The 24,422-nt window shown below is 45.6% G+C and overlaps 1 protein-coding gene across 10 annotated transcripts in view; it reads left to right on the top strand.

Moving 5' to 3' along the window:
• heph (polypyrimidine tract-binding protein 1 heph) overlaps nucleotides 1–24,422 on the top strand; it is a 150,183-nt gene that overhangs the window by 102,713 nt on the left and 23,048 nt on the right. For 9 of the 10 annotated variants that reach the window (XM_065865637.2, XM_065865635.2, XM_065865636.2 and 6 more), the window contains 2 exons: nucleotides 9,127–9,250; nucleotides 18,826–19,091. In XM_065865637.2, the coding sequence (XP_065721709.1) occupies nucleotides 9,127–9,250; nucleotides 18,826–19,091 (390 nt within the window). Of the gene's footprint in view, nucleotides 1–9,126; nucleotides 9,251–18,825; nucleotides 19,092–24,422 lie in introns of those variants that run through there. The other variant, XM_070996364.1, reaches the window with a different exon arrangement.

Raw genomic sequence — 24,422 nt, 5'->3', positions numbered from 1 at the left:
TATTTTCTATTAGGGGTTCGTTTTTCTGCTTTCCTTTTTGTCACCTGGCCATAATGTTGTGACATTGCCTACTTTTTAGAGCACTCTCGTCATTTATGGCTGGCCACGGTCTGGGTCTTGGGCTAGAACCTGCACAGGGGAAAACATTGTGAGAATGCAAATTTTGTAACTATCTCAAATTCAAAATCAAGTTAAAAGATCCTAAACAGGACTTTAATTTGTGCAAGAGGCATTGACTTTAATATCATTCAAAAATCGGCCATTCATATTAGACTTTGATTACTTGCATTTTTCCCGGTGTAAAAATTGCAGAGAAGGAAGGCTTCTCTGCTGGCCTGTCGTTCACGCTCGGTTTGGCTTGGCTTTCTATTTTTTGTGATTAATAGGTGTGTTAATGGATGTCATTTTGATGTTTCCGCCAGACGCATGTCCACAAAACCGAGTCCTTCCTCGGCTGTCCTGCTCCTTTCCCGCTGCCTCGCCCCTCGCAACCTCTGACCCTCACGCTTTCAGGCCGTGCTCAGTTTTATGTTTAATTTGAGCATTTCTCGCTAATTTTTAAGGCTCGCCATTAAATGTAGATAATTTTTTATGCCTTTCCTCTGGTCTGCACAGTGTCCATTGCCATTCATTTACCATTTCTATGCCTAGGTTTATGGCCCCGCCCCTTTTTGTGGGCGCGTCGTAAAAGCGAAAATGTAACGAGCCGGCGTCACGACCTTGTTGCAAGTTGGCCGAATGGCGGGTCCGAATGCCCCAGTTGTTAAAGCCTTTTATTTGCCCTCGTAGACAAATCGCTTAGGCATTCCGCTGGCCTCTTCCTTTTCCTTTTAATTAGTCGCAAATTCGTTTTTAAAGTGCTGCCAAAAGTGGGCAATGGCACGAAAAGGCTTAAAATCAATAGCCAGAGTGGTGGCTTTAAAAAATATGTTCTCGTTGGGGAACATGGCATAAAATGCAACATGTTTTTCGCCCACCCATCTGCCACGCCCCATGGTTTTTATTGCCTAGCGCCCACGCCGGCACTCACACATACGTATGCAGAGAGCCTGATGTTGCAGCAGGCGCGCAGTAATCGATATGTAAACATGCGAGTTTGCGTTTCGAATGCAAGGGGGCGGGGTTACGGGTGAGGGGTTGGGCCGAACGCCGAATGGGTGAAGGGGGGTGTATAAATTTAGAAGCAAACACGCCGACAAACCAAAAAACAACAACGGCGGAGCAGCGACGGCAACAAGCTGCAATCGTTGTGGCATGCAACATGTTTTTATATATAAATCAATTACTTACCAAACATGACGCGAGCAGCGAGGACCGAGGTTGGCCGGGGAGTAGCGTGCAGTGGATTTATGGCCGTGGAAAAGGGAATCCTTGTGTGTTCGTGCCACTCGGCTTTGGTATGTGCCACAAGTCCATTAAAGTTATTCAAATTGTTCAGCAATTTGATTAATTCCCGATTGTGCCGAGTGCCAGGATTCAGAGACACAACTAACTTCGTTATGCCAGTGTCCTTCCACTTCGCAGTAGAATTGCGCCCAACTGAATTTCGTATCTTTAAGCCCTGCCGCACAAATTTAACAAGCCAAATCTAATTACCCGCCGCTAATATTAATTGAGCCTTGCGTCCCCCGAAAATTAGAATCAACCGAAATAAAAATTAAAATTGACGCGACAGATTTCCGCGGCTCTGGGAAAATCCTCGGGGGCTGAAATTTGTCAACGAAATTTTCGACCATGAATTGATATAAATGTCGGGCCCAGGGGCTGTCTGCTGGCCCAGCGAATAATGCGCTAAATAAATTGCGAAAAATTACATAAAATATTTAAGCGCATTCAAGTGTGGCGCTATAAAAAATGGCGGGGCATTAAAAATGTTTTTCCCGTGATGGGGCTGGCAAGTGAAAGCAAAGCGAGCGGCAAATGGCTCCCGGAGAAAGCAGGGAAATGGGAGTGGCATTGTGGAATGGGCAGCCGAATAGACAGCGGGGAAATATAGCCAAACAATGGAAAGGACTGGCAAGGATAGCAGCCAGCAGCAAACAAATTATTTGTACACATAGCCGTGAGCAAATAGCTGCCTGAATATTAGACATTTGAGAATTGGCATGGCGAATTTGTTCATTGACTTGCAACCCCAGCAACAATGCTGCCACCTGCCATGCAAATGTGAGGAGCGTGTTGTCTCGGCCCGGAAGCTCTTTAAAGTCGAGCAGACAGAGGACAAGCCGAAATGTTTGTTCACCGTCGTTTCCTCCCAGACCCAGACGCTTTTAATGCATTTTTTATTGGGCTGCTGCCGCACAAAACGACAAGCAAATAGAGAAGCCCATAAAAATAAATAAGGCACAGCACGTGGATGGGGCGGGATGTGTGGGTGTGGATTTTTCCCAGCCCATATTAACACCCACGAACCCTCTGGCGAAACGCGAGCGCAGCATATTTTCGCTATTGCCAGTGTCCAGCCGCCATAAATTTCATTGCTATTGAATTTTGTATGAACCCGGGAGCGGGTCCTGGCTCTCGGGTCAAGCTCTCCATACGTGCTTCGTGGCCGTTTTAAAAAGGTATAATTTATTTTAAAAGATCCCCTCAACACGACGCCAGAATGCCATAGTAAACCGTAGTATTTGGCACACAACTCCCCGAGGGGCGGAGAATCAATATCCCGGCAAGATTTATGCCGCCCGGTAATCGTTGCTAAGGTCAGGACCAGAATCTCTGACTGGGCTCATTAGAAATGCCAAACGGCAAATGCTTGTCATTTGCATATATACACACACTTTCAGCACACGCATGCCCAACTCTTTGTGCACTGGGAAAAAAATGAGTACCACCAGAATGCTAAGGATATCTGGTTTGAATTATAATGTAAAATCCTTCAAAATATTTGTTTTTACTGTACTAGTGATTTAGGAGTGGCTATCTGAGACCTCTGTTTCGTCTCTTAAATTGTATTTTTTTAGAGTCCACAATCGATTAACCAGAAAGTATTCAGCTAAGGGCAAAAATAAATATTTTTGTTCATGAGTCCTATTTTTGGACATTCCCTGTCCTCAAACATGTATCCCAGTGCATATATATACGATGTCGCATTACAGGCGAGTGAATATCTTAATAGACAGCAGAAGTCGCGTGGCGCGAGGAGCAAATAAAAAATTGCCAAAACTTTCGGCCGTGCGTAAAGTGTGGAAAGTGGTCGGGCGGGCGGGAAGGGGAATATCAATGAAGATGTCATACACAAGTAAATGCCCTGCGATAAAGAAGAAAAGAAGGAAGCCAGGACTGAGGAGGAAAGCGCTTGCCTACCGTTAAGGGCACGGGAGTTTTTCTACTGCATTTGCTGCCAGAACGGCGAATCGTGAATCGTGAATCGTAAGACGCGCAGCGCAGAGCAGTCAGTGGCAGACAGTCGGAGATACAGACACTCAGATACTCGGGGAACACATGTTTTGAATAATTTATGCGGGCGGGCGCTCGAAATGTGCCCGCCAGGAGTTTTCCCCATTTCACCTTGCCGGCTTTCCCCCAACCAATTGCTTGGCACTAGGCCAGGCAAAGTTTTTTGCACTCTCGCACACGGAAAAGTGTGGGGAAAAAGGTGATAAATGCATAAGCAGGAAAAGTTTTGCGCCTCCTTTGCTTTCCTTTCGATTTCGCTTTGTGCAGACTGGAATGGAGTGGAGTGTGGCGCAGAGTGGAGTGGAGTATACTAATAGCGAAATTGCTACAAATCGTTTTGGCCAAACTTGCCCAAGTTTATTTTCCCCTCTCACACAGACACGTGCTGTAGCTGGAGTCATTTTTTCTCGCCTTTCGACATTCTAATTTAGCTTCGCTTCAAATATTTATGCAAACAAATTGAAATAAAAAGAGTTCCCGACTCTCGGAAGCAATAAAAGCCAAAGCGTAAATATTTAGTGGTATTCAGCTGGCAGCTCTTCCCCTATATACAGCTTCTACATAAATTTCCATCGTTCCCCCTTTTTAACTAGAGAGAAAAAATATGAAATAAAATGACTTGGCTGGGGAGGAGCAGGCTCTTAGATACGAGTATTTCATATTAAACTTGAGTTGAGCCGGTGACTCTTTCTTGTTGCTGTGGTTTCGATGCCTTCCTCCGGCTTCTGTGGCCGGAGTTTGGCAAGAACCGCAGCTGTTACACTTTGGCGGCATTTTCATATAATTTATTGCCTGCTCCGCCGCCAGCCGGCAGGTGGGTTAGGTGCTTTAGTCGGCGGCTGGTGGATTGAGTAGGGTTTGGGTCCCATATCTGTGTCTATGTGGCCGCAATTACAAGTTGCGTTTATCAACTGACAACTAGCTAACAAATAGCGCTCGAGTCGGAGTGGATGGGTGGTTGAGTGGCTGTCTCATTTGGCCTTCTAATTAGAATTTATTGGATGCCTGGCCGGCACTTTAAAGACGGCTTTAAGGCATCCTCGAAATGGAAAACTTCCCGTTCCGCCAGGTGGAACAGCTGCTGCTGCTGCTTCATGAGCGGCAGCAATAATTGTTATTTCAAAAGGGGGTCGAGCGGGAGGTGAACCGGAGATTGCCGCTTTGTTATGGCTGCAGTTTTCCGCTGTTGTTATTTTTACCTACATATGCAATTTTTTGCACCAAGGCTGGCATTCGCGGCGGCTCCCACGCCCCTATATCACTACATACCCATATGCCATCATCGCCTTCAGCAGCATCATCATCCTCGTCATCAATGATGTCAGCGGGTGGAGCAGAGGGGAGTCGATAGTCGAGTCGACATCAATGAACCGATCCGGTGCACCAGCGGAAATATTGAGTCCTATCTGTGTCGTGAGCGAAACACACACTCTTACGGTTGGGGCCAAAAAGATAGTACTGGCTACAAAAGGGTATTTCTATTTTATTCTAAGCGAAGCTGCTTTGTCCTTTTGGCAATAGCAGTTAACATGTTTGCACGTAAGAAGCACGTATTTTAAAATAAATTCCTTAAAGATTTATTTTGTCACTGCTACTATTTCGCCCGCCATCGTGCTCCACAAACAGTCAGACAAAACGAAAAGCCTTTAATCGACAGCAACATATTCGATTTTAATATTCATATGCCGTCGTCATAAATTCATGACAAAGAGAGCAGAGAACACAACACAGGGGCCGTGCAATAAATGAGGGCGTTGATATGGTGCCCCTGTCTCATCCTTCTTTTCACCACCCACACAACTGAGTGCAGAGTTATTATCAACTGGGTTCGTGGCGGAATTAAAGTTGAGCAGACTGGCTGCTGAATCACCCACTTGGAGGCCATTTTGCGGCAAATAAAATTATGACAGTGGACGGGCAAATCACAAGTCATGGACCTAGACACGGCGAACTGCTCATTATGTAAGGAGTACTGCCTTCTAATTTGGGCACTTTTATTTCCTCGTGTCCAGGCAACTCTGAGCCCCTAAGCCTGTCCCATTTTTCCGCCCTGGCAGCAGTAATAACACCCAAAGTCCCTTTTTGACTGGATAATCACATGGTGTGCATATCATTTGCCTCGCTCTCAATTACACATGATCTGTGTGTGCTCAGCTTTTCAGCTTTGCTCCCTTTTAAAGCGTCTTCGAGTAGAAAATCGCATGTGAGCCTCTTGTGGGAAATTAAACAACAACAACCCCCGAAGAGCAAAGCAAGGCCGGGTCCAAGGGATGGACATATATGAAAGAGACAATGCAGGAGTCCACTACACTTGGGGGAAAAAGTACTCCAAAATCAAGGATTAAATTCTTGATTGAAGATTGCTTCATCAGTAAAAGGTTTGACTTGAAGTGAATTAAAAATTTTGCTAAATATGACATTTTACTAAACAGTGTTCTGAAGAGTAACCTGACATAACTTTCTCTCCGACAACATAAAAATTCCAACTGTTTCTTTTAAGTAACCCAAAAATTAAATATTCTTCCGTTTCCACATTATTAAATGAGTATGTTGTTATTATTGCATAATTTGACCTTTAATTTCTGAAAGATATACCGCATTTCTTGCAGTTCATGAATTGCTCATTACAGCAACAATAAAGGAAGGGGGACTGTGGCGTTTTTGCCAGCTTCTGATGACGCTGACACCCTTTGCTTCCGTCTCGAGCTCCCTTCTCGGTGTCCGTCAGCGTGGCGCACTTCAAAAACTTAACCGTTAGGCATATGCGTGATTATCTTTCCACTGCTGCCTCGGACGAGAACAACGACAACACGAACGGCAAGGGCGATGGGCGATGGGCGGTGGGCGATGGTAGGCAAGAGGTAGGAGGCAGCAACCCTCAGAGGCAACAATTGCGCGCTGACCCAGTTACCCGGCAACAAAGGCGGAAGCAAAGGAAACGGGCTGAAAGAGAGACAAGGAGGGGCTGGAAAGGCACATGTCATCATAGAAATCAGTGAGTGCCCAGAAAACTGCCCACGCCCTCCGGCAATGGGGCGTTGCTTATGAAGAGAGTGGAGGGGATGCAGATCTGAAGGGCGGAGGAGGAGGTGGTGGCGCTGGGAAAATTCATTAAAATGGCACAGAGGCGAGACAACAATGAAACGGTCCACTTGGGTTCCTGCTTTCTGCTCCCGCTCGTGCTCCCTTCAGGAAAGTGGACAGCAGCTTATCGTCCTGGCCATATGTGCCACACACTCATACACACACGCGGATGGGAAAAGGGCGCACACACATACAGTTACTAATCAAATATTTAGCATACTTTTTAGAAAGCATATTAAAATAACATTTCCGGTCAGCTTGGCAAAAAGGAAATCGTCGCACAGTCCGAACCCAAGCGGCAGCGGAGGGCATTAGCCCGACTTTCTGAACCGTGTAATGCACACTGGCACACACACACACTGGGAAGGATATCCCGTTGAGAACCGGCAAATCCCTGTAGCATGCCAGGCAGCCGGCACTTGGGGAGCGTTAATGTGCCATAACGAATGCATTAGAGACTCGTACTAAGTAAGCGCAGTTAGTTGGCAACCCTTTCGTGGGCCGGCGGGGTGGTGAGCGGAAGGGCATTTAAAATTTAATTACCCACTACAGAGGTCTAGAAAGCCACCCTCGAAAAGGAAACCAATATGCATTACCCTAATAAAGTCCACTGGAAAAGAAGCCCCAAAAAAGTATGCTACTGCTTTTTTGGGCGGCAAAAAGTATGCTACAGAACATATGTTGAACACAATGCACAACAACAACATGAGTGAGCAGCTTCTGCTGATATCATTACTCAGCCCACACGCACACTCCCACAAAGGCTGACACGCACACAGTCAGATGGCGAGCTTCCGCTTTCGTTTTTTCGCTGTCGTTTTTTGTGTGTGATATTATCAAGTGAAGTGCTTTTGCGGTTTTCGCCGCTCTTTGTCTATTGCACAGCGTACCCTCTCCCCTCCCTCTCCTCACCCTCACGTGTGTGTGTGTGCGCTTTGGCTTTTCTTATTATTCCTATTACCACATGTTGTTTTTGTATTTAAGCTAATTCCTTTATGTGTGCGGCTATGGATGTATATAAAACGTGCAGCCACATAAAAATAAAAACCCCAGCAACAAATAGCAAATAACAAATAAGGCACAACAAAAGCAAAAGCCAGCAGGCAAAAAGCAAATAAGCCAAAAGCAAAGCAAAAGCGAAAGCGCGCAGCATGATAAGCCAAGTGGCGAATTCAAGCGTAGTCAGCATTGATAGCTGATGATGGGATGGGCGTGGAGATGGAGGTGGGGGGCATAAAGGTGCCTACTTCACACAAAATTACCCTTTTCAATTTGTGCGGTGTGCAGAGTGTTCCCCCAGCAATTCCCCTCTCCCCATCGCCAGCTCCCGTTTATTGACTTTTTGTCATTGCCGCTAATGCATAGCAGCAGAAACTGAACAAACACTCCCACCCACTCACACAGAGGCACGGCCACCAACACACGCATCCTGCTTAGCACGATACAGTCAGCATCAACAGTAGCAGTAGCTGAAGCTGTAGCAGCTTTATTTTTATGGGGCGCATTACATTTAATGTTTGGCTTAACTCGGTTACTCTCGATGCTCTCTGGGAATCCGACTTCGACTCTGCTACCGGTTCTGATTCCCACACTGCAAGAAAATGGGCAACTGTCTAAGACATAGTGGATAAAACCAAACAAACAGCTTTTATATTACATGCAGAATTATTGGATGCCTGATATTTCGTTATACCTTTACGAAATAAGAACAAATTATAATAACAATAATGATGGTTAACTTGAAAGTTCGGCAAGTCTACAACGCGTTCCCCAGTGTACGCTTGCCTCGATGGCTGCTGCTGTGCTTCAACTTCCGCTTCTGGTTTTGGCTTCGACTCTTTGTGTGAGTGCGGTAATTAAGTGTCACATGTAATTACAATACACTCATGTGCTTTGTAATTAGAGTTTAGCGCTGCAATAAAGCAGGAAAAAAGCAAACTGAAAGCAGAAACAGGACCCACAATGCGCAAGCTGCTTAGTGGCTAATTCAAATGGATATTTTCCCCGAGCTGTGCAATTATTTGCACTACTTTTTTTCGGGGTAACCAAATGGGAACGAGTGGATTTAATTTTGATGAAGCCGCGGCTCTGGCAACTGCTCTGGTGGCTCTGGTCAGTAAATAGCTAAGCTAACACTGGATAATGATTAACTGCAGTCCGCTTGCCACAATAATTTCCACTTACCCACTTTTCTTGTTGACTTTAACCAAACTGGAGAACCGAACCTAAACAAAATCCGAGAGCTATGCAAATGCTCTGCAAAGTGGGCGGGAAGTGGGGCTGAAGAATCGCTGTAATTTATTTAACTTGCGTAAATATCAAATATTTATATTGTTCTCTCTCTCTTTTATTTTCTCTTTTTATGTACCGTACTCGTATACGTATATATATACTTCATCTACTACAACTACACACCACTACTACTGAAAATAAACCATCTTCAACTTCTGTCTGTGCCTGCCCTGCCGCCTGTGCATCAACTACAAAATATAAAAATATATTAACCAACTGCCTGTGCCTGTGCCTACCTGCTCCTGCATCTGAATCTGCTCCTGCTCCTGCATCTGCATCTGAATCTGAAACTGAAACTGCTCCCGCATCCACATCCGCACCTGTGCCCGTAACTGTGTAACTGTAAATCAGCGCGGAAGCGACGAACTTTTGAGTCAAGCAGCAGTCATGGCGCCCGCTTCCGACAATAACAATCAGGACCTGGCCACAAAGAAGGCCAAGCTGGAGCCGGGCACCGTGCTGGCCGGCGGAATTGGTAAGTCTTCTGTGCCCTACTCTTCCATCTATCTCTGTCTATCCTCCCTATCTGCCTCTCTCTCTCCGGCTTTACCTTTACCTTTGCATTTGCCCTTGCTTTGCCTTTTGTCTTGGCTTAAGCCCTGCCTTTTGCCTCTGTCGTCCCCTGAGCGGCGCTCAAGTTAAGTGCATTTTGCAGCCATAGTCTTGGGCCCAGTTGGTTTTGTCTGCCAATTAACCGCGCCCACAGGGACAGTGCTCAACACGGGCAAAAAAGTATATTTAAGCTTGTGTAATATAAGTAGCTTCAGTAAATTATCAACGATCGTCAGCTCAGCGAATAGTATTTTATAGATCCGACGATCCAAATAATGGTGCAAGTTGCATGTTGTATGTTGCATGTTCAATGTTACTGTTAATTGTTGTTTGTTCTAAACAAAACAACATTCAGCAAACATGCAGCATTCAACATCCAAAAACCAACATGCTACAATTGATGTGCAACAATCAATATGTAATATAAAACATATAATGTTCATCATACAACTTGCAACTAACAACATAGAAAATATTGAATGTTTGATATTGTTAAACAAAAGTAAATGTAGATTTACAATTGGCCACGTCATTTATAATATTAATTACAACTGTCCCCGTCATTTAAAATATTAGTTACAACTGGCCACGTCATTTATAATATTAGTTACAACTGGCCACGTCATCCCTAGTAATAATTACCATTTGCCACGTCATCGATAATCTAATTAAAAACTTATAATTCCCAATTAGTTCTACCTAAAAATGTAAGACCTTACAGCTATGACAGTCGATTAATCAGTTGACCGGAAGTTCCCGCTAAGGAACTACTAGTTCCAACGATAATGTGTCGGTGATTGTGGGGTGATTCCTAGCTTCCCGAAATTATTTTTTTATAATTATGTTTAATAAATTATCAAAGATCTTAAGTTCAGCAATTAGTGTTATATAGATCCGACGATCCAAATAATGTTGCAAATTGCATGTTGCATGTTGAATGTTATTACTAATTGTTGCCTGTTAAATGGGGCACATTGGTGGGTGTTCAGTGATTGGTGAACAAATCAACATTCAACAAACAACATTCAACATTCAGTATTCAACATCCAACAACCAAAATACAACTTGCAAGAATCTTAGTTCTACGATTTACAATTGCTATGTGACAATCAATATGTTAAATACAACATACAATGTTCACCACACAACTTGCAACTAACAACATAAAACATGTTGAATGTTTGATATTGTTAAACTTATGTAAATGAAGGTTTAGAATTGGCCACGTCGTTTATAATAATAATTACAATTGGCCACGTCATCCCCAATAATAATTACGAATGGCCACGACACCGATTATTTTAATTAAAAACTTATAATTCCCAATTAGTTCTAGCTTAAAATTTATGACCTTAGAGCTATGACAGTCGATACATCTGTTGACTGGAAGTTCCCGCTGATGAACTAACTACTAGTTCCACCGATAACGTGTCGGTTATTGTTGGGTGATGACTGGCTTTCCAAAGTGAGCTTCTACTGTATTTATTTTTATTATTACAAAAAAATTTCCTCAACCGAACTTTTTTAAAACTCATTTTTTACCTCAACTTAAGTTAGTTTGTTTCTCTCGGTGTAGCATTAGGCTTAAGCCTTCAACTTGGCCACAAAGTCGCCGGGGCACTTGAGTACCCCAATTGAAGGCAAGCGCACTTTGATGCCTATAGCCAATTAACCTACTAATTAGCATGGAAAACAAGTCAACAGCGAAAACATTTGGCTTGGCCCTTTTGTGTTGCCTGAAAATTATTACGGGAAAAATGGTTCGCGTTCGTTTGCATTATGAGCGGCGTCCGCTGGCTGGCCACGCACTGTGTCGACACATTAATTAGCCGCCCAAACCCACCCACAGACACACACATACTCGGGCTGGCGGTACGAAGGCCACCCTGCATATGCCGCCGCAAAGTAATAAAGCTAATCAAAAACCGCACACCAACCCGACAAAACCAAACTGAAGCGAAACCAGCAGAATGAACCACACATTAGGCAAATATTTGACGGGCTCGCAGGATCCCTGCCAAAAGCTGAAACTGGATCTGAAAGCCGAAAACCGAAAGCCGAATACCTGCCCACAAAAATCCAGTGAGCCACAAAATGATTGCCAATGCAAACAAATCAATAGGCAACAATTTCCGCTGAAATTCAAAAGTAATCGACTGCTCCACCCGTCGATTGTGTTGCTTTTGTTTGGGCGAATTTAATTAACGCCATATGCAGGTGCTGGGCGTCGATATCCTTTTCGTGGGATTTTTCAAAATGCTTTTGCAATTTCGCCGTAATTAACAGCATTCACCGCCGCCAGCCACGTCGATGATAAGTATGAGTGGGTGTGTGCCACAAAGAGAAGGCTTGAGCATTAGCCGCCAGACAGTCAAAGGTCACGACAGGAGATGGGTGGACGTAGGACGTAGGACGAAGGACGAAGGACGGGCGTTGCGGAAGGATCGGCAGCCTGTGAATGGCAATCGACTGAGAGCGAAAAAATGTACGCAAAAGCGGAAGCATAATATTTATTTATTACTTTACAAAGGACTTTTCTATTAATTAAAAAGCAACAAGCACAGACACCCGCACACACGCACAGAGAGAAAGGCAGTTAGCGGGTCGCCTTTCACCTTTCACCCTTCTGCCTTTTGCCATTGTTCGATGGACGACACAGACGACCACTTTGACCCAACGGCATTTTGGTGGCCCAAACACCCACCTCCCCTTTTTTGACACCTGCCACCTGCGGCCATTTTAATTTTCCACGCAAAGTTCTTGTGCAAACACACACACGCACACACTCAGAGGCAGCTTTTTGTCCTGCTCCATTAAAGTCGCGCTTAAAGGAAGCAGGGTATTCGGTGGGACAGGGAAGGTGCCGGAAACCCAACGAATTCATTCCTGTGGTCGCCACTTAAAGCCCTCTCCTCGCACACAAAGGCAGAGACCACGCCGATGATGCCAAAAATAATAACAAAAGGAATTGCTAAATAAATGTGTAAGGACACTTTTATTGCACTGCAAGCACCAATACATGTTGGAGGGCTCAGGAGTGACAGAGAGCACAACAAAGGGCAGACAAGTAAATAGCAAAAATCCAAAAAGCAACAATGAGCATTGTGTTCCTCTGTGGTCGAGCCTTAGATAAACACACGCACTCGGCTCAATCGTGTCCGTGCGCCACTAAACCAATACATCGATGGCGGCTCTCGCACACACTCACGCTCTCGTTTCCGTTACAAGAGCTTAGCAGGACATGCAACAAATTTTTCACGTAAATGTAATAAAAACACTTTGGCATGTGCAGCGCGTAGTTGGTGGAGGGACGGAACTCCTGGAAGCAAGGAGGGAGAGGCGGCGCCACGCCCACCCACTTGAACTGAGTGGCTCGTATTTCCGTGTATTGGTGGGTGGGTGAGTGCGTGATGTGGGTGAACGAAGAACACACACTTAAAGCCAGTGGTCTCCTGCTAAACTCAGTCTCAGAAGTTAGGTCCCTTTCGGTACGAATTTTGGTTGGCTAATAAATAGTTTCGCTTGGTTTATTCGATTTTTTATTAGGAATATTTTATGCCAGGTATACGAGACCCCAGAGAGTTGAACGGTAGCATTTACTTCCTAGAGCCACAGGGAGAAAAATTAAAAGAGCTTAAAAACATTGAACTGAAAATCAAAATTAATTTAAAAAATAGTAAACCGAAGAATATTATTAACAATAAATTGTTTAGTAACATTGAAAAGAAAATACATTATTTTTGTTTAAGATAAGCATGGCGTTAATAGTCATGGAATAAAGTTTATTATTTACCACAATCACAATTACCGCCAAAATGACGAATCGATTAGCCAACTTTTTTTTTAAACTTTTTTCCGTGTGTAGACCATAGCGTGGCCATGTCGCGTGTCCGGCTGAAACATCAAGCGTGGCCAGACCGTGTTTTGCTTTTGTTGTCGCCACACTCGCCCACTCCCCGCCGATTCAGTTTGTTGTTTATTGTTACAGCTCTCACACATGCATCGCCTCCACGCTGTTTGTATAGTCCACCAACATTTGTTTGTTTATTGACCGATTTTGGGGGCTTAATGGTCAGCTCACCACCTATGGCTCCTAGCTGCTACGGCCGAAAAAAAGAGTTCCGCAGCTGTTGCCGCTGCGTGTGCACTGTGTTTTTTCTCCGGCTTTTAGCATTGCTAATTCCCTGGCCAGACAGCCAGCGGCAGCAGCGAAAATATGCTGAAAAAATATCTAAAATTTGTATATCCAGTGTTCTGTTTTCATTATGCATGACCGGTCATCCCTTAAGCCTTAAATCAGCCCGCCACGGCCATCAATTTAAAGCTCAAGTGCGTTGCTGTCAGCGCAGCAGTTCGATGGCCAATCCCTTCGGTGGTCTGGTCAAACACTTAAACGCCTTTATGGCCATAACCAATAAGGCGACAGTTTGGCAGACGGCAAGTGTCCGTGTCCGTGTGCGCGTCCTTCGTGTCCTGTGAATCCTGCGCGTGCCGCCTTGGCTCGGGTATCATTCGCACGTCCCTGAGTCTGCTTCCTGGTCTACGCGTTGCGTGTAAATATTTTCGCAGTCAATAAAATAATATTGTCATAATTTTTTCTGCTTCCTCTGCCATCTGTATCAATATTGAGACACCATTGAAAGGAGTGTAAAAATCCGGCCAGACCAAAAGCAAACACCAATTGTCAACTGGTTTGACTCGCTGGCTGGATGGTTGGCTGGTTGGCGTTGTGTGCCACTATTTATGGCAGTCACTGTACGTGAGTGCGGTTAGTGGCAGCGGACTTTCAGGCAGGACTCGGCCTGACTTCTGACTTCCCTGCCACTGTGTGAGTGACTGTGGGAAACTGCGAAATATTTGTGTGTGCCATTTAATTAAGCATACGACCCGTTGCAGGCCTGGCCCGGCTTCCTGCTGCTGTGTGCGTAGTTTTAATGCACAAATGAAGTGGAAAAAGTTTTGCCAGGGCCAACAAACCGAAGCTTCCTCGTTCCTCTGTGTTTGCTCATAACTTAAACAATTGATATACTTCATGGACTTCTAACCAGCTCCCAAGTGAAATCGCACTAAAAAAAATTCTTTAATCCTGTTTCATAACAAAATGGTCTAGTTTAGCTAAAGGAAAAACTAATAAGACTTAAAACAAAACCTGCATTGTAATTTAAAATTTAAACCAACAGTGCTCCCAGTGTCCTAAATTAAAATCCGATCATAGCCCCTCGAGTTTTTGTACTTAAAAACTATATTTTCCAACGTGCAGTCTCAGTCTGGTCCTGGCTGTCGGCTGTTTGACTGAATGCCACTTGACTGCACACAGACATGAAGTCCTCGGTTCTCTAGACTGCATCCTGCAGCCAGCTAACTGCCACTGCAGTTCCAGGCTTCAACTCGGGGCAGAACGAGATGGATGTGTGGGCGGCTGGGATGGGGCAGATGGCGAAAAAAAACTATTTTCGTAATTGAAATGCAATTAAAATTTGTAAACGTCGTCGTCGCCATCGCTCGGGCTGTTCAAACCTGACTGCGTACGTTGACTCCTTGCATTCGCATTCACTTGGCAGAAGCACCAGCCACACCCACCTCTCCTCCCTGACAAATTTTTAATGAATTACATTTCTTGCGGGTGTTAGGCCCGAGCTGCAAAGGAAAATCGTTATTTTCAATTATGGCCCAGTCTCGTGTCGGGGGACTCTGCTGAAATGCAAAAGGCACCGGGCCGCTGGCATTGGGTTTCATTTGCTGCCAAAAAATTGTGCCATGATTGATTATGCGTGGGCAAATGTTTAAATTAAAGACAAGCCCGGCCGACTGAGCAAATATCATTAAGTCGTTGTTCACACAGAGGCACAGCGACGGAGGAGGCAGAGCGACAGACACGTAAAGGACACAAGTTTGCCCAACAATTTAAAATTTATGATGTGTGAGCTTGTAAAAATCTAATTTACTGTCGCATAATTAAAGACGCTCGAACGGCTCTGTGTGCGTGAGCTGAGCGAGTATTTATACAAATTATATATTCGACTGTTGACACACCCTTGGCAAAGTTTGGGGGCGGAACTCAGAGACAAACACTGGCGTCACGCTCACATTAAATCATTAAATGCCGCCATGTAAGCATAAATTTAATTGTTATTAACAATCAGCACTTATTTCATCCGGAGGGCCACGCCCCCCGCCCCTGGGGAAAGCCCTTTTCTTTTGTTCGACTCGCTTTTTCCATCCATTTTCATTTACATTTTTCGTTTGGGGCTTCTGTTTGCTTTATGAATTTAAATTGTCATTAATTAACTTGGTGCGCAGCACTGTGGTGGTAAGGAGGGGCGAGCGGAATTATTACACATACGCCACGCTGGTCAGACTGACCATTCATTGCGGCCCAACCATCGTCGTCCGAACTCAATTACAGTTTGTAAACTTTTCAATTAGGTATAAATAGTTTATTTATGTATATTTTCGTGCAACTCATGGTGAGTGGTGAGAGCGTGTGTGTTTAATTGAAAACAGCAGGCTGGGCAGGAGGGCACTTTCCCGCTTTTCGCACAGTGTGTGTGAGGGTCATTAATACTGCTGAGCTTTGGCCCCACGTCCTTGCAGCTCATTTTAACGCGCAGCCGAGCGGATGATTGCTATTCATATCATCCATGGGGCATTGACAGTCAACAGGCAGCCCCTGCGTCATCATTATCGAATGCAAATTTTATCGCTGCACTTTTTTCAGCCACTGCAGTTAATGCATTTCGGGTCTTGTTGATTTAGCATTGTACCATAATTATCCCAGAGTGTCAGTGTGCCGGTGAAGAAGCTCTCGAGCTCTGCAGCAGCTGTTTTTAAACTCGTGATTAATTTGGAGTCCGCCGCAAATTGCAATTATTGTTTGCTGCGCAAATATTTGCGGGTTCGGGTTATTTAACTCGCTGTTAATTAAAAAGCAGCAATGCCATAACTGCTAACAAATCCGCCCGCAGGCCACGAACCACGAACCTCGAACACCTAACCTCCAACTCCGAACCGAAGCAGCCTGATTCAAATTGCAATTTTTTGCAACTTCAGTAGGAGCTGTAGCTGCCGGGCTTCTGGCTATGTTTCCGGTTGTCGTCAGCGCTCGGCGCCATCTTCCTTTTCAATTATGCCGCCCGCCTTTGTTGGAGCTGTGCAGCAGCCGAGGGCTCCGGCAGTTGCAACGCTTGTCGATTTGGCCATTGTTGCACTGGCATCTCTCGTTCTCTCGTTTTCACACCATCAGGCAGCGTGTTCGCTGCGATTTGAAACAAATGTAGCAAAAGGAGAAAAGCAAGTGCTGCGAAACCGAATTGAGTTGTTGGCAGCCGAACGTCAAAAAATCCACAAATTTCGCCAGTTTTTCCCCCGGTTCGTCGACAACGTCATCATACATGATAGATACCTTTACATATTTTCGCCGTCGACGTTTTTTCCGGCAACTGGCCAACGGCACTTGATTTGTTGTTTGTCTTGTGCAGAACATTTCCGGCCCGCGCGTCCGCCCCCACTTTTTATTTAGTTTCGATTCGCAGCAGTTTTCCCAGTCTTTTTCGATTTCGATTTCGGCTGTTATTTATGGAGAGTTGTGGGCCGGCTGAGTGATGGAGCAGATCTCATCGCCCCGCAGTTGGCCATTGATTTTTAATAAATTTTTGAGCTGCCGCTCGGTCGGCTGAATGCTCAACTATAACGACCGCACAGGTCCTGACCCGGCTGCATAATTTCGTTTCGGCTTCATTTCCGTTTCGAACTAATCAAAAAGTGTAATTTCCGATTAGTTGTATTCAGCATTGACCGGCAAGCAGGGAGAGTTCACAGAGTGCACTTCGAGTCCCGGGACTCGGGACTGGAGCCTCTCGAAGTGGCTCGACTTTTCCCTTTCGCAGGCACAAAGGTTGGTCGAAAGTGGGTTAGAGGAAGGACCGATTCAGGTCCTGTGGCGGTTTTCTAGCATTGTGAAATAAATCGGAACATTGACCCCCAGCGTCTGGGCTATGATTGAATGTGGGGAATTGGCCGGATAATGACCCTTTTACATTATGAGTTATGGGAGAAAGTTCGGGAGCCAACTATCAATTTATCTCAATCTTGGAAATTCGTTGCTGACGTGCTCAAGTGGCAGGGCAGGCAGTGGCCCAAATTCGATGAAATTATGAAATCATAGTTCGTTTTGGTTACTCTTAAATTTAAATGAAGGTGTACGCAGAATGGCTGCTTAGATTCAAAAATTGTTTGTTAAATTTCGCATTTCTATTTTTATTATTTTGGACACCCTATTTTTGTTTGGTTGAACCCCGAGCTAAATTCGCTTTAAATTCGGGCATAATTAAAACGACAGATGGACTGCGTCCGGAACTCCAGACCACGTTCTCCCGTGGACTATCTCTGACCATGTGTCGGCTTGTTTAGCAAACACCAGAGTGTGTGAAAAGAGGAAGAGGGCAGGAGGCGACTGCATTTCATTTGCATATGAACAGCAAACTGTTCTCCTGCAGGTGCCACAGAAAATAAAAAGCGCACAAACCAACACATTAACAGGTGTTGACTAAGCGCCAGACAGATTCTAGCACTCCCCATTTCGTCCCGCAACTGCAGTTCCCCATAAAGAGTGGCAAATTTGTTTGCCTTTGTTTATAAAAATTTAAGGCACTCTTGGGGCAGTGCACAGGGTTCACTCAGCGAAAAAGTGTCTTTAAGAGTGGAGAACATTAAGTTGATAATTAGTTTTATTGAACTTTCAGTGCCTATTATCTATCGTAAAAAAAACTTCTGATGTGTCATTTAAAATTTGGACACGTTGTGTTTTGAAAGCGGCTTCAGATATAACACCTTTCGCTCAGTGCTGTTGCAGGGATATCCCCGAAATGTGGCTGCAATCGCTTCCAGGGCCAAAGGCAGCCTAAATCCCATTTGTGCTGCACCACTTGGGGGGAGTGGCGGTGGGTGGGGCGCTTTATTTATGCAAAAATAACAAACAAGTAGCCGGCGAGGAGAGGCGACAGCAAAAGCAGAGAAGCTGCAAAAACGACGAAGAGTGCCTAAAAGCCTCAAACGTTGTCTGTGCGCCGGACATTGTCGCCGTGTTGCTGCTGGATTATTCACAGCCGTTGAAAGTGTGCAATGAATGAATTTATGGCGGTGCCACTCCCCTTCCGCCCCCGGAGCGGGTTTAACTGTGCAAAGTGTATACAAATGTGGCGGCGCTTGGCCATGTTATCAACATTTTTATTTGCGTCCTCCCACTCTTCTTTGGCAACAAAGCGGGCAACAAATAAAACCCAAAAATAAACAAATTAAGTGGAGCGCGGAAGCGGAAGTGCAGACAGCGCTGGCCATTAAGTGAACCGGAGATGGGCCCCAAAAGAGACGGGGATGTTGCAGCAGAGGCAGACAGAGACAGATAAAGAGAGAGAGGAGAGGCCCTTAGGGACTGTCACCTGTTTAATATTTCAATCGCTTAAACAACGTATGCTTATTTTCCCCTATTTTTCCTTGCAGCCAAGGCCTCCAAAGTCATCCACTTGCGCAACATTCCAAACGAGTCCGGCGAGTCGGATGTGATTGCCCTGGGCATTCCGTTCGGACGTGTGACCAACGTGCTGGTGCTCAAGGGCAAGAACCAGGCGTTCATAGAGATGGCCGACGAGATCTCCGCCACGTCGATGGTGTCCTGCTACACAGTCAATCCGCCCCAGATGCGCGGCCGCATGGTCTACGTGCAGTTCTCCAACCATCGCGAGCTGAAGACGGACCAGAGTCACAACGTGAGTAACAATATTTAATAATTATTTATAAGCACTTAAAGCTCTCTTGTAATTCGGTTCAACTATTCTTAAAAATCCGCTAGACGGATAATTATAACAAGTGATATTTTGAGGGCGTCTCAGGATTTTAGCTATAAATCGTAGCACTCTTATCCTTTAAACAGAACACTGTTGTACATAATAAACACAAGCCAAATCTGTTGTAGTTCTAATATCCAATCATCGAAGAGACAAACTTTCCCTCGAAAATTGCCATGGCCCTCTAAACCGATATCTGCTTTTGGCACAACTTCCGGTCTTAAGTGTTATTAATGTGGCAATTAAGTTTTCGGCCAGGGGAAACAAATGAAGCGACTACGATTTATATGCAAATGTGGGTCGACCCGGCGAACCGTCTGATTAATTACACTTTCTGGGCAACATAAGCCCGCTCCTCAAGAGATTTGGACCCGTCATAAATGCACACACACTCGAATGTCCTTTGAGAGCGCGCCTGTATTTGTGGGTGCTCTAAACCAATTTCTAATTTTAATTTCGTAAGCCACAAAGTCACTGACAAAGTTTAAAAAGCTTTCAAATAAATACACATGGCCGCGCACACACTACCACACACACACACGTGTCTGACAAAAGCAGTAAAATGCATAGTTTTTGGGGTTTTGCGGATAGCCCACACAGAGAAATTCTGAGCAAGGAAGCGGGGCAGTGCGGGGGCGAACATAAATACAAATGAAACCGCACGCATACCAAGGAGACAAACGAATCAGGAGACCAGCACAGGATGCCAGCTGCTTAGCTCGGAGTCAAAAGCATATTTTGATTACTTAAATGAAAGTGGAGGGGTTGGTGGGAAGGTTGAAAGGTTGGTCTGAGGGGCAAAGGGGCGAAGGCGACCGCAGCGGCAGTAAGAACAGCAACAATCGGGTCAGGAGGAAACCCAAAGCGAGGTTGTCACCTGTGCGGGGGTGTGTGCCACCTGATGGTGGAGGATTTGGTGGTGGTGAGCCCAAAAGCAAACTACTTAAAAAGAGATCGCAACGCCAGCAGCAGCACGGGCAACACGAACAGCACGAGCCACAACGAAAAAAAGGTTAAAAGGCTGCAGCAACAGCAGCAACAGCAACACGAGGGCCAAAACAAGAAGCAGACCAAGGAAGCGGGCCTGTGACTTAGGTGACACAGCAGCAACAATGGCAGCAACAACGGCAACACAGCTAGGCCAAACAATACAGTTACATTTCACTGATTACCTTTTGGCTGTGGCCCCAGCCCGTGTGTGTATCTCTGCATCCATCTCTGTGTGCGTGGGCAGATTTCTCTTGTTAACTACTAATCCTGGTAAAAGGCCTTGTTGTTGGCCCGCAGACAACGTGAGACAAGTCAGACGAGTGGAAAAGTCAACGTTGCCGCTTTCTCTAGTGGAAAATCTCTTAAAATGCAGGAGAGTGTGTTTGTGCGAGTGGAAGAGGTTTAATCTTGTGTGCTGTGCGCTGCCAACATATTTATACAATTTCTCATTTCATTCAGCCTGCTTTCTTCTGGCCATGTCCATTGTGCGAATGTCTTGTCTTGGGTTTCCCCAGTTGCTGCTCCTCCCTTTTGTGTCCTGTGTGTCTGGCGGCCCACCTGTGCAGCATTCAGTTGATTGTTTGGCGTCCTGGCCCAGCCACTGTTGACTGTTCCTTTATTTCTGCGTTTTGCGTCATATTTCGCCGCCTGTCATTTGCTATTTGTGTTGCTGCTGTCGCAGCTTTTGCCGCTGTTGCTGCTGCTGCAGCAATGTGGCAAGCTTCAGATAAGATGCTTAGCGAATTGTTGTCGGCGCCACGGCAGCAGCGAAACTTAAGAAATCATGTGAGTAGAAGCCGGAGCCGGAGACGTTTGCTGTCAAGTGCGGGTCCTGTGCAATTGCAGGAGAAGAGTCTTTTTTAATTCCCTCGTTAGTTGGGCATTTCCGTAAATTTCGAATTTTCGTCAATTTCCTGTTGGCAAAGCTTGTTCTGTGCTTTAAACTCGGGAGAGATGGGAGGGGAAATTCTATTTCATCTCCACCGAGCGAGAGACAAATCCATTGCATGGCCCTCGGGGATTTTAACCCCAGCAGAGGAGGCGACACGCACCTGAAGGCAAAAGCTGCGACGACAGCAGCAGCAGCAAATCAGCAATACAGGATTTCCAAATCATCTCCCCCGCCCTCACACACTCAAACACACACACACTCAGAAACGGAGACATCTAGTCGCACACATGTGTGATTTCAACGGCTGAGTGATTGCATGGTATAGAAAATAAAACAAATAGGAGGGAAAACCAAGCAACAGAAATGAAAAATCCCGTAGCATACTTTGCTGCGATATCACCACCCAACTTTCCCCGCCCCTCTGACATTTATGTTGGCAATTTGGCAGTCAACCGGCAACGCTGCTGTTGCTGCTGCGTAACAGGATTCTAATATGTCATGTCGTTGGGATGTCCTTTCACCTTTGCGTTGCTCCTCCTCCATCCGGATAGCTCTGTTTCTATTTCAGCTCCGGCTTCTGGTTTTCTGTGACTATTTTCGTTGATGTCTTACTCTGGCGTCTTAGGGCTCCCCTCCAGACTTCTGCTCCTGTGCTGCGGCGACCCTTGACTACGATGCCAGAAATGAAGATAAATGCACTGGCAAGTTCACGCGGTTACGACCGCAAAGAGCTGCCCACGGAAACCCAAGAGCCACTCAGCCACCCAGTAGCCCTACATAGCAATCCAAAAATCCAACCCCAAAGGTCGGCAACTGGCATTGTTTAGTGGGTTTCAAATTTGACATGTGATTGTTCTGTGTGTGTAACTGCGAGGCCCCATCTGTTGCCTCTGCGGGCCAGTTTTGTTTTGGGTAATTTTGATAAATTAATTTTTGAGCCTGGCCTCTTTTACGGCCGAAAAGGGTTGACAGCCACTCGGGGAAATGGGGCCGGCCCAAGGCCCACAAAGAATTAGATTGAAATATAATTTCGCAACAAAAGGCAGCCAATCCCTGGCCTAATCTCCAGTGTAACATTTGCCAGCGCCCTCCGCTGCCACTCTGGCTTCATTAGATGCGCACAATTGATTAATCGTTGCATGCACAGTGAATATGGCTTCCATTCGAGTCTCACCTCAGCGGGAGTCGCGCGTTCAAGTGCGAACGCAAATTCGGGTAATCATCATAATTGGCACTCGCCGCCAAAACACCAAAACAGCCCAACGGGAAAAGGACAATGGAGCCGAGTCAAGAGCCGGTCCACTGCAGCCCATTGAATGCGCTCCACTCTGCAGCAGCCAAACAAGTAGCAGACACTTCCCAAAAAAAGTAATTAATTTGAAGAGTGCCTTGCGAAAATCGAAAACCAATCATTCGAACCCTTGTTGAATTGAAATTATTTTATTGAAGAAATCTCACTCCTGTCGCAGTTATTCACTCACATATGATGAGAACATCTTAGTTAAAGAGCCGTACCGTTTTACTAGAGCTATTTTCTCACAGTGCACATGCAAATGCATTTCCCAAGCGCTTGTTTTCATGTGTTTGCACTCGACTGAGTGTGTGTGGGCAGGTGCTCGTTTTCCCTGCAGTGATAAGGTTACCTTGTAATTAAATTAAATTGCCGACTACAGAGAGAGCCGCATTTTAAGGACGCCTCCTTCAAACCAAACAATGGCGAGTCGGCCAAGAAAAACACAAAAGGAGGCAAGTGACGGACAGCAATTGTCAATTAATGGCTCACACATGAAAATTAGGCGGCAGCACGAAGTGGGATTAATTCACACCGCCTTTGACACCTGGTGGAAGTCCGGCAGGACGAGGCGGCGGACGTGGAACTAATACAAATGTCAAGCGATTAAGCCACAGAAAGGATCAAACTGATTAGCAAAGTCTTATTCGTGATGTCTGAGGCCCGCATGTCTATAAATAACAGGCCAACGGGGATAAGGCCGTACATTTGATTTGGTGTTAATAATATGAGCCTGGCTCAGCGACACAGACCTCAATGTGTTATTTAATTTGCGCCTCCTGCTGACAGGCTGTCAATACTGCGGGGGGTGGAAAGGCGGGGAGTGCGGAAAACCAGCTTATGGGGCCTTTTCTTTCGGCACGCTATTTGTCTAACTCTCAGGCGTGTGCAGTAAAGGATTTTGCCCAGGCAAATAACTTCGCATATGCGGTGCTATCCGCCGAATGCTATCTGCTCAATGTTTGTTTTTCTATGCGCTGCCTGGCTTGTGTTTTTCTTTGCTGTTTTCCTGTTTTCCCATTTTATTTTCACGTTTACTTTGCCGCCCGCCCGACCGCTCATCGCTCTTCGTCGCCGTCGCCGTCGCCGGCGCCATCGAAGGCAAAAGCAAAAGTAAGCTAATCTTATTGTTTTCACAACAGCGCCGAGAAGCAGGAGCATCGCGAATGTGGCTGTGCCTTCTGCTCCTGATCCTTTGAGTTATGCGGATGCGAATGTTTGCTTATACTTGTGCCACGCTAAAGCTTTTTGCCATTTTGATTGGCGACGTGTTGAAAATGGATTTAAATTACATTGTTTCGCAGTACGTGAGATCCGAGTGGAGTGGAGGAGCAAATGGGGGCTGAGCGCGGCAGGATAACAACTGCGAAACTGTCGACAACCCGGAGAAGCCAGAAACCCCAAAAAACTGACAACTGACAACTTTATGTATGCACTGACTTTTCCAGCGGCTGTGTCAATATTTTCATTGTATTGATTAGTTTTGCATTACGGCTGCCCGAAAGTGGCTTTCCCCTTTCCCACTTTGTTTTCGCAGGCGTATTTACTTTTGTTTTTTGGCCAGCGGATTTTGCTACTTTGCGTAACTCGTATTTATTTAAGCCGCTCGGTTTTATAGTCCTATTTGTGGAATATATTTTGCCGAAGGCTTTTAACACACTTGACGTGGTTGCTATTTTTGTTTGCCCTTTGCATAAATAAGACAAATATGGTTTCTTGGCACTGAAACCGCTGCTCCCCCTCCTTGGACTTTGAGAAACTTCTCCTCTTTGGCTTGACCGTAAAAACCACGCAGCAGATAAACGACCCACGGCAAAGTAATACATAATCCCGAGCTCAGCTTTAAAACTTAACTACACAAGTTCATAACTTGTAGTGGTAGTTGCCCAAAAAAGTTTCCATCTTCCAGTTGCAAAGGCACCAAAAAAGGCAGCTCCTCCTGGCCAATGGAAAGGGGATCGGGGCTCCGGCGGAGATTGTGGCCAAGCATCTGTAGCTGCTTTACTTTCCAACTTGGCCCGAACACTTAAGCCCTCGCTTCAGCCGGCTCTTGAAAAGGGGCGACGACACTTGAGTCCTC

This window comes from Drosophila suzukii, chromosome 3, assembly GCF_043229965.1.
Source record: "Drosophila suzukii chromosome 3, CBGP_Dsuzu_IsoJpt1.0, whole genome shotgun sequence".
NCBI lineage: Eukaryota > Metazoa > Arthropoda > Insecta > Diptera > Drosophilidae > Drosophila > Drosophila suzukii.
Note: the sequence above shows the minus strand (reverse complement) of the source record. Positions and strands in the feature narration are given on the sequence as shown.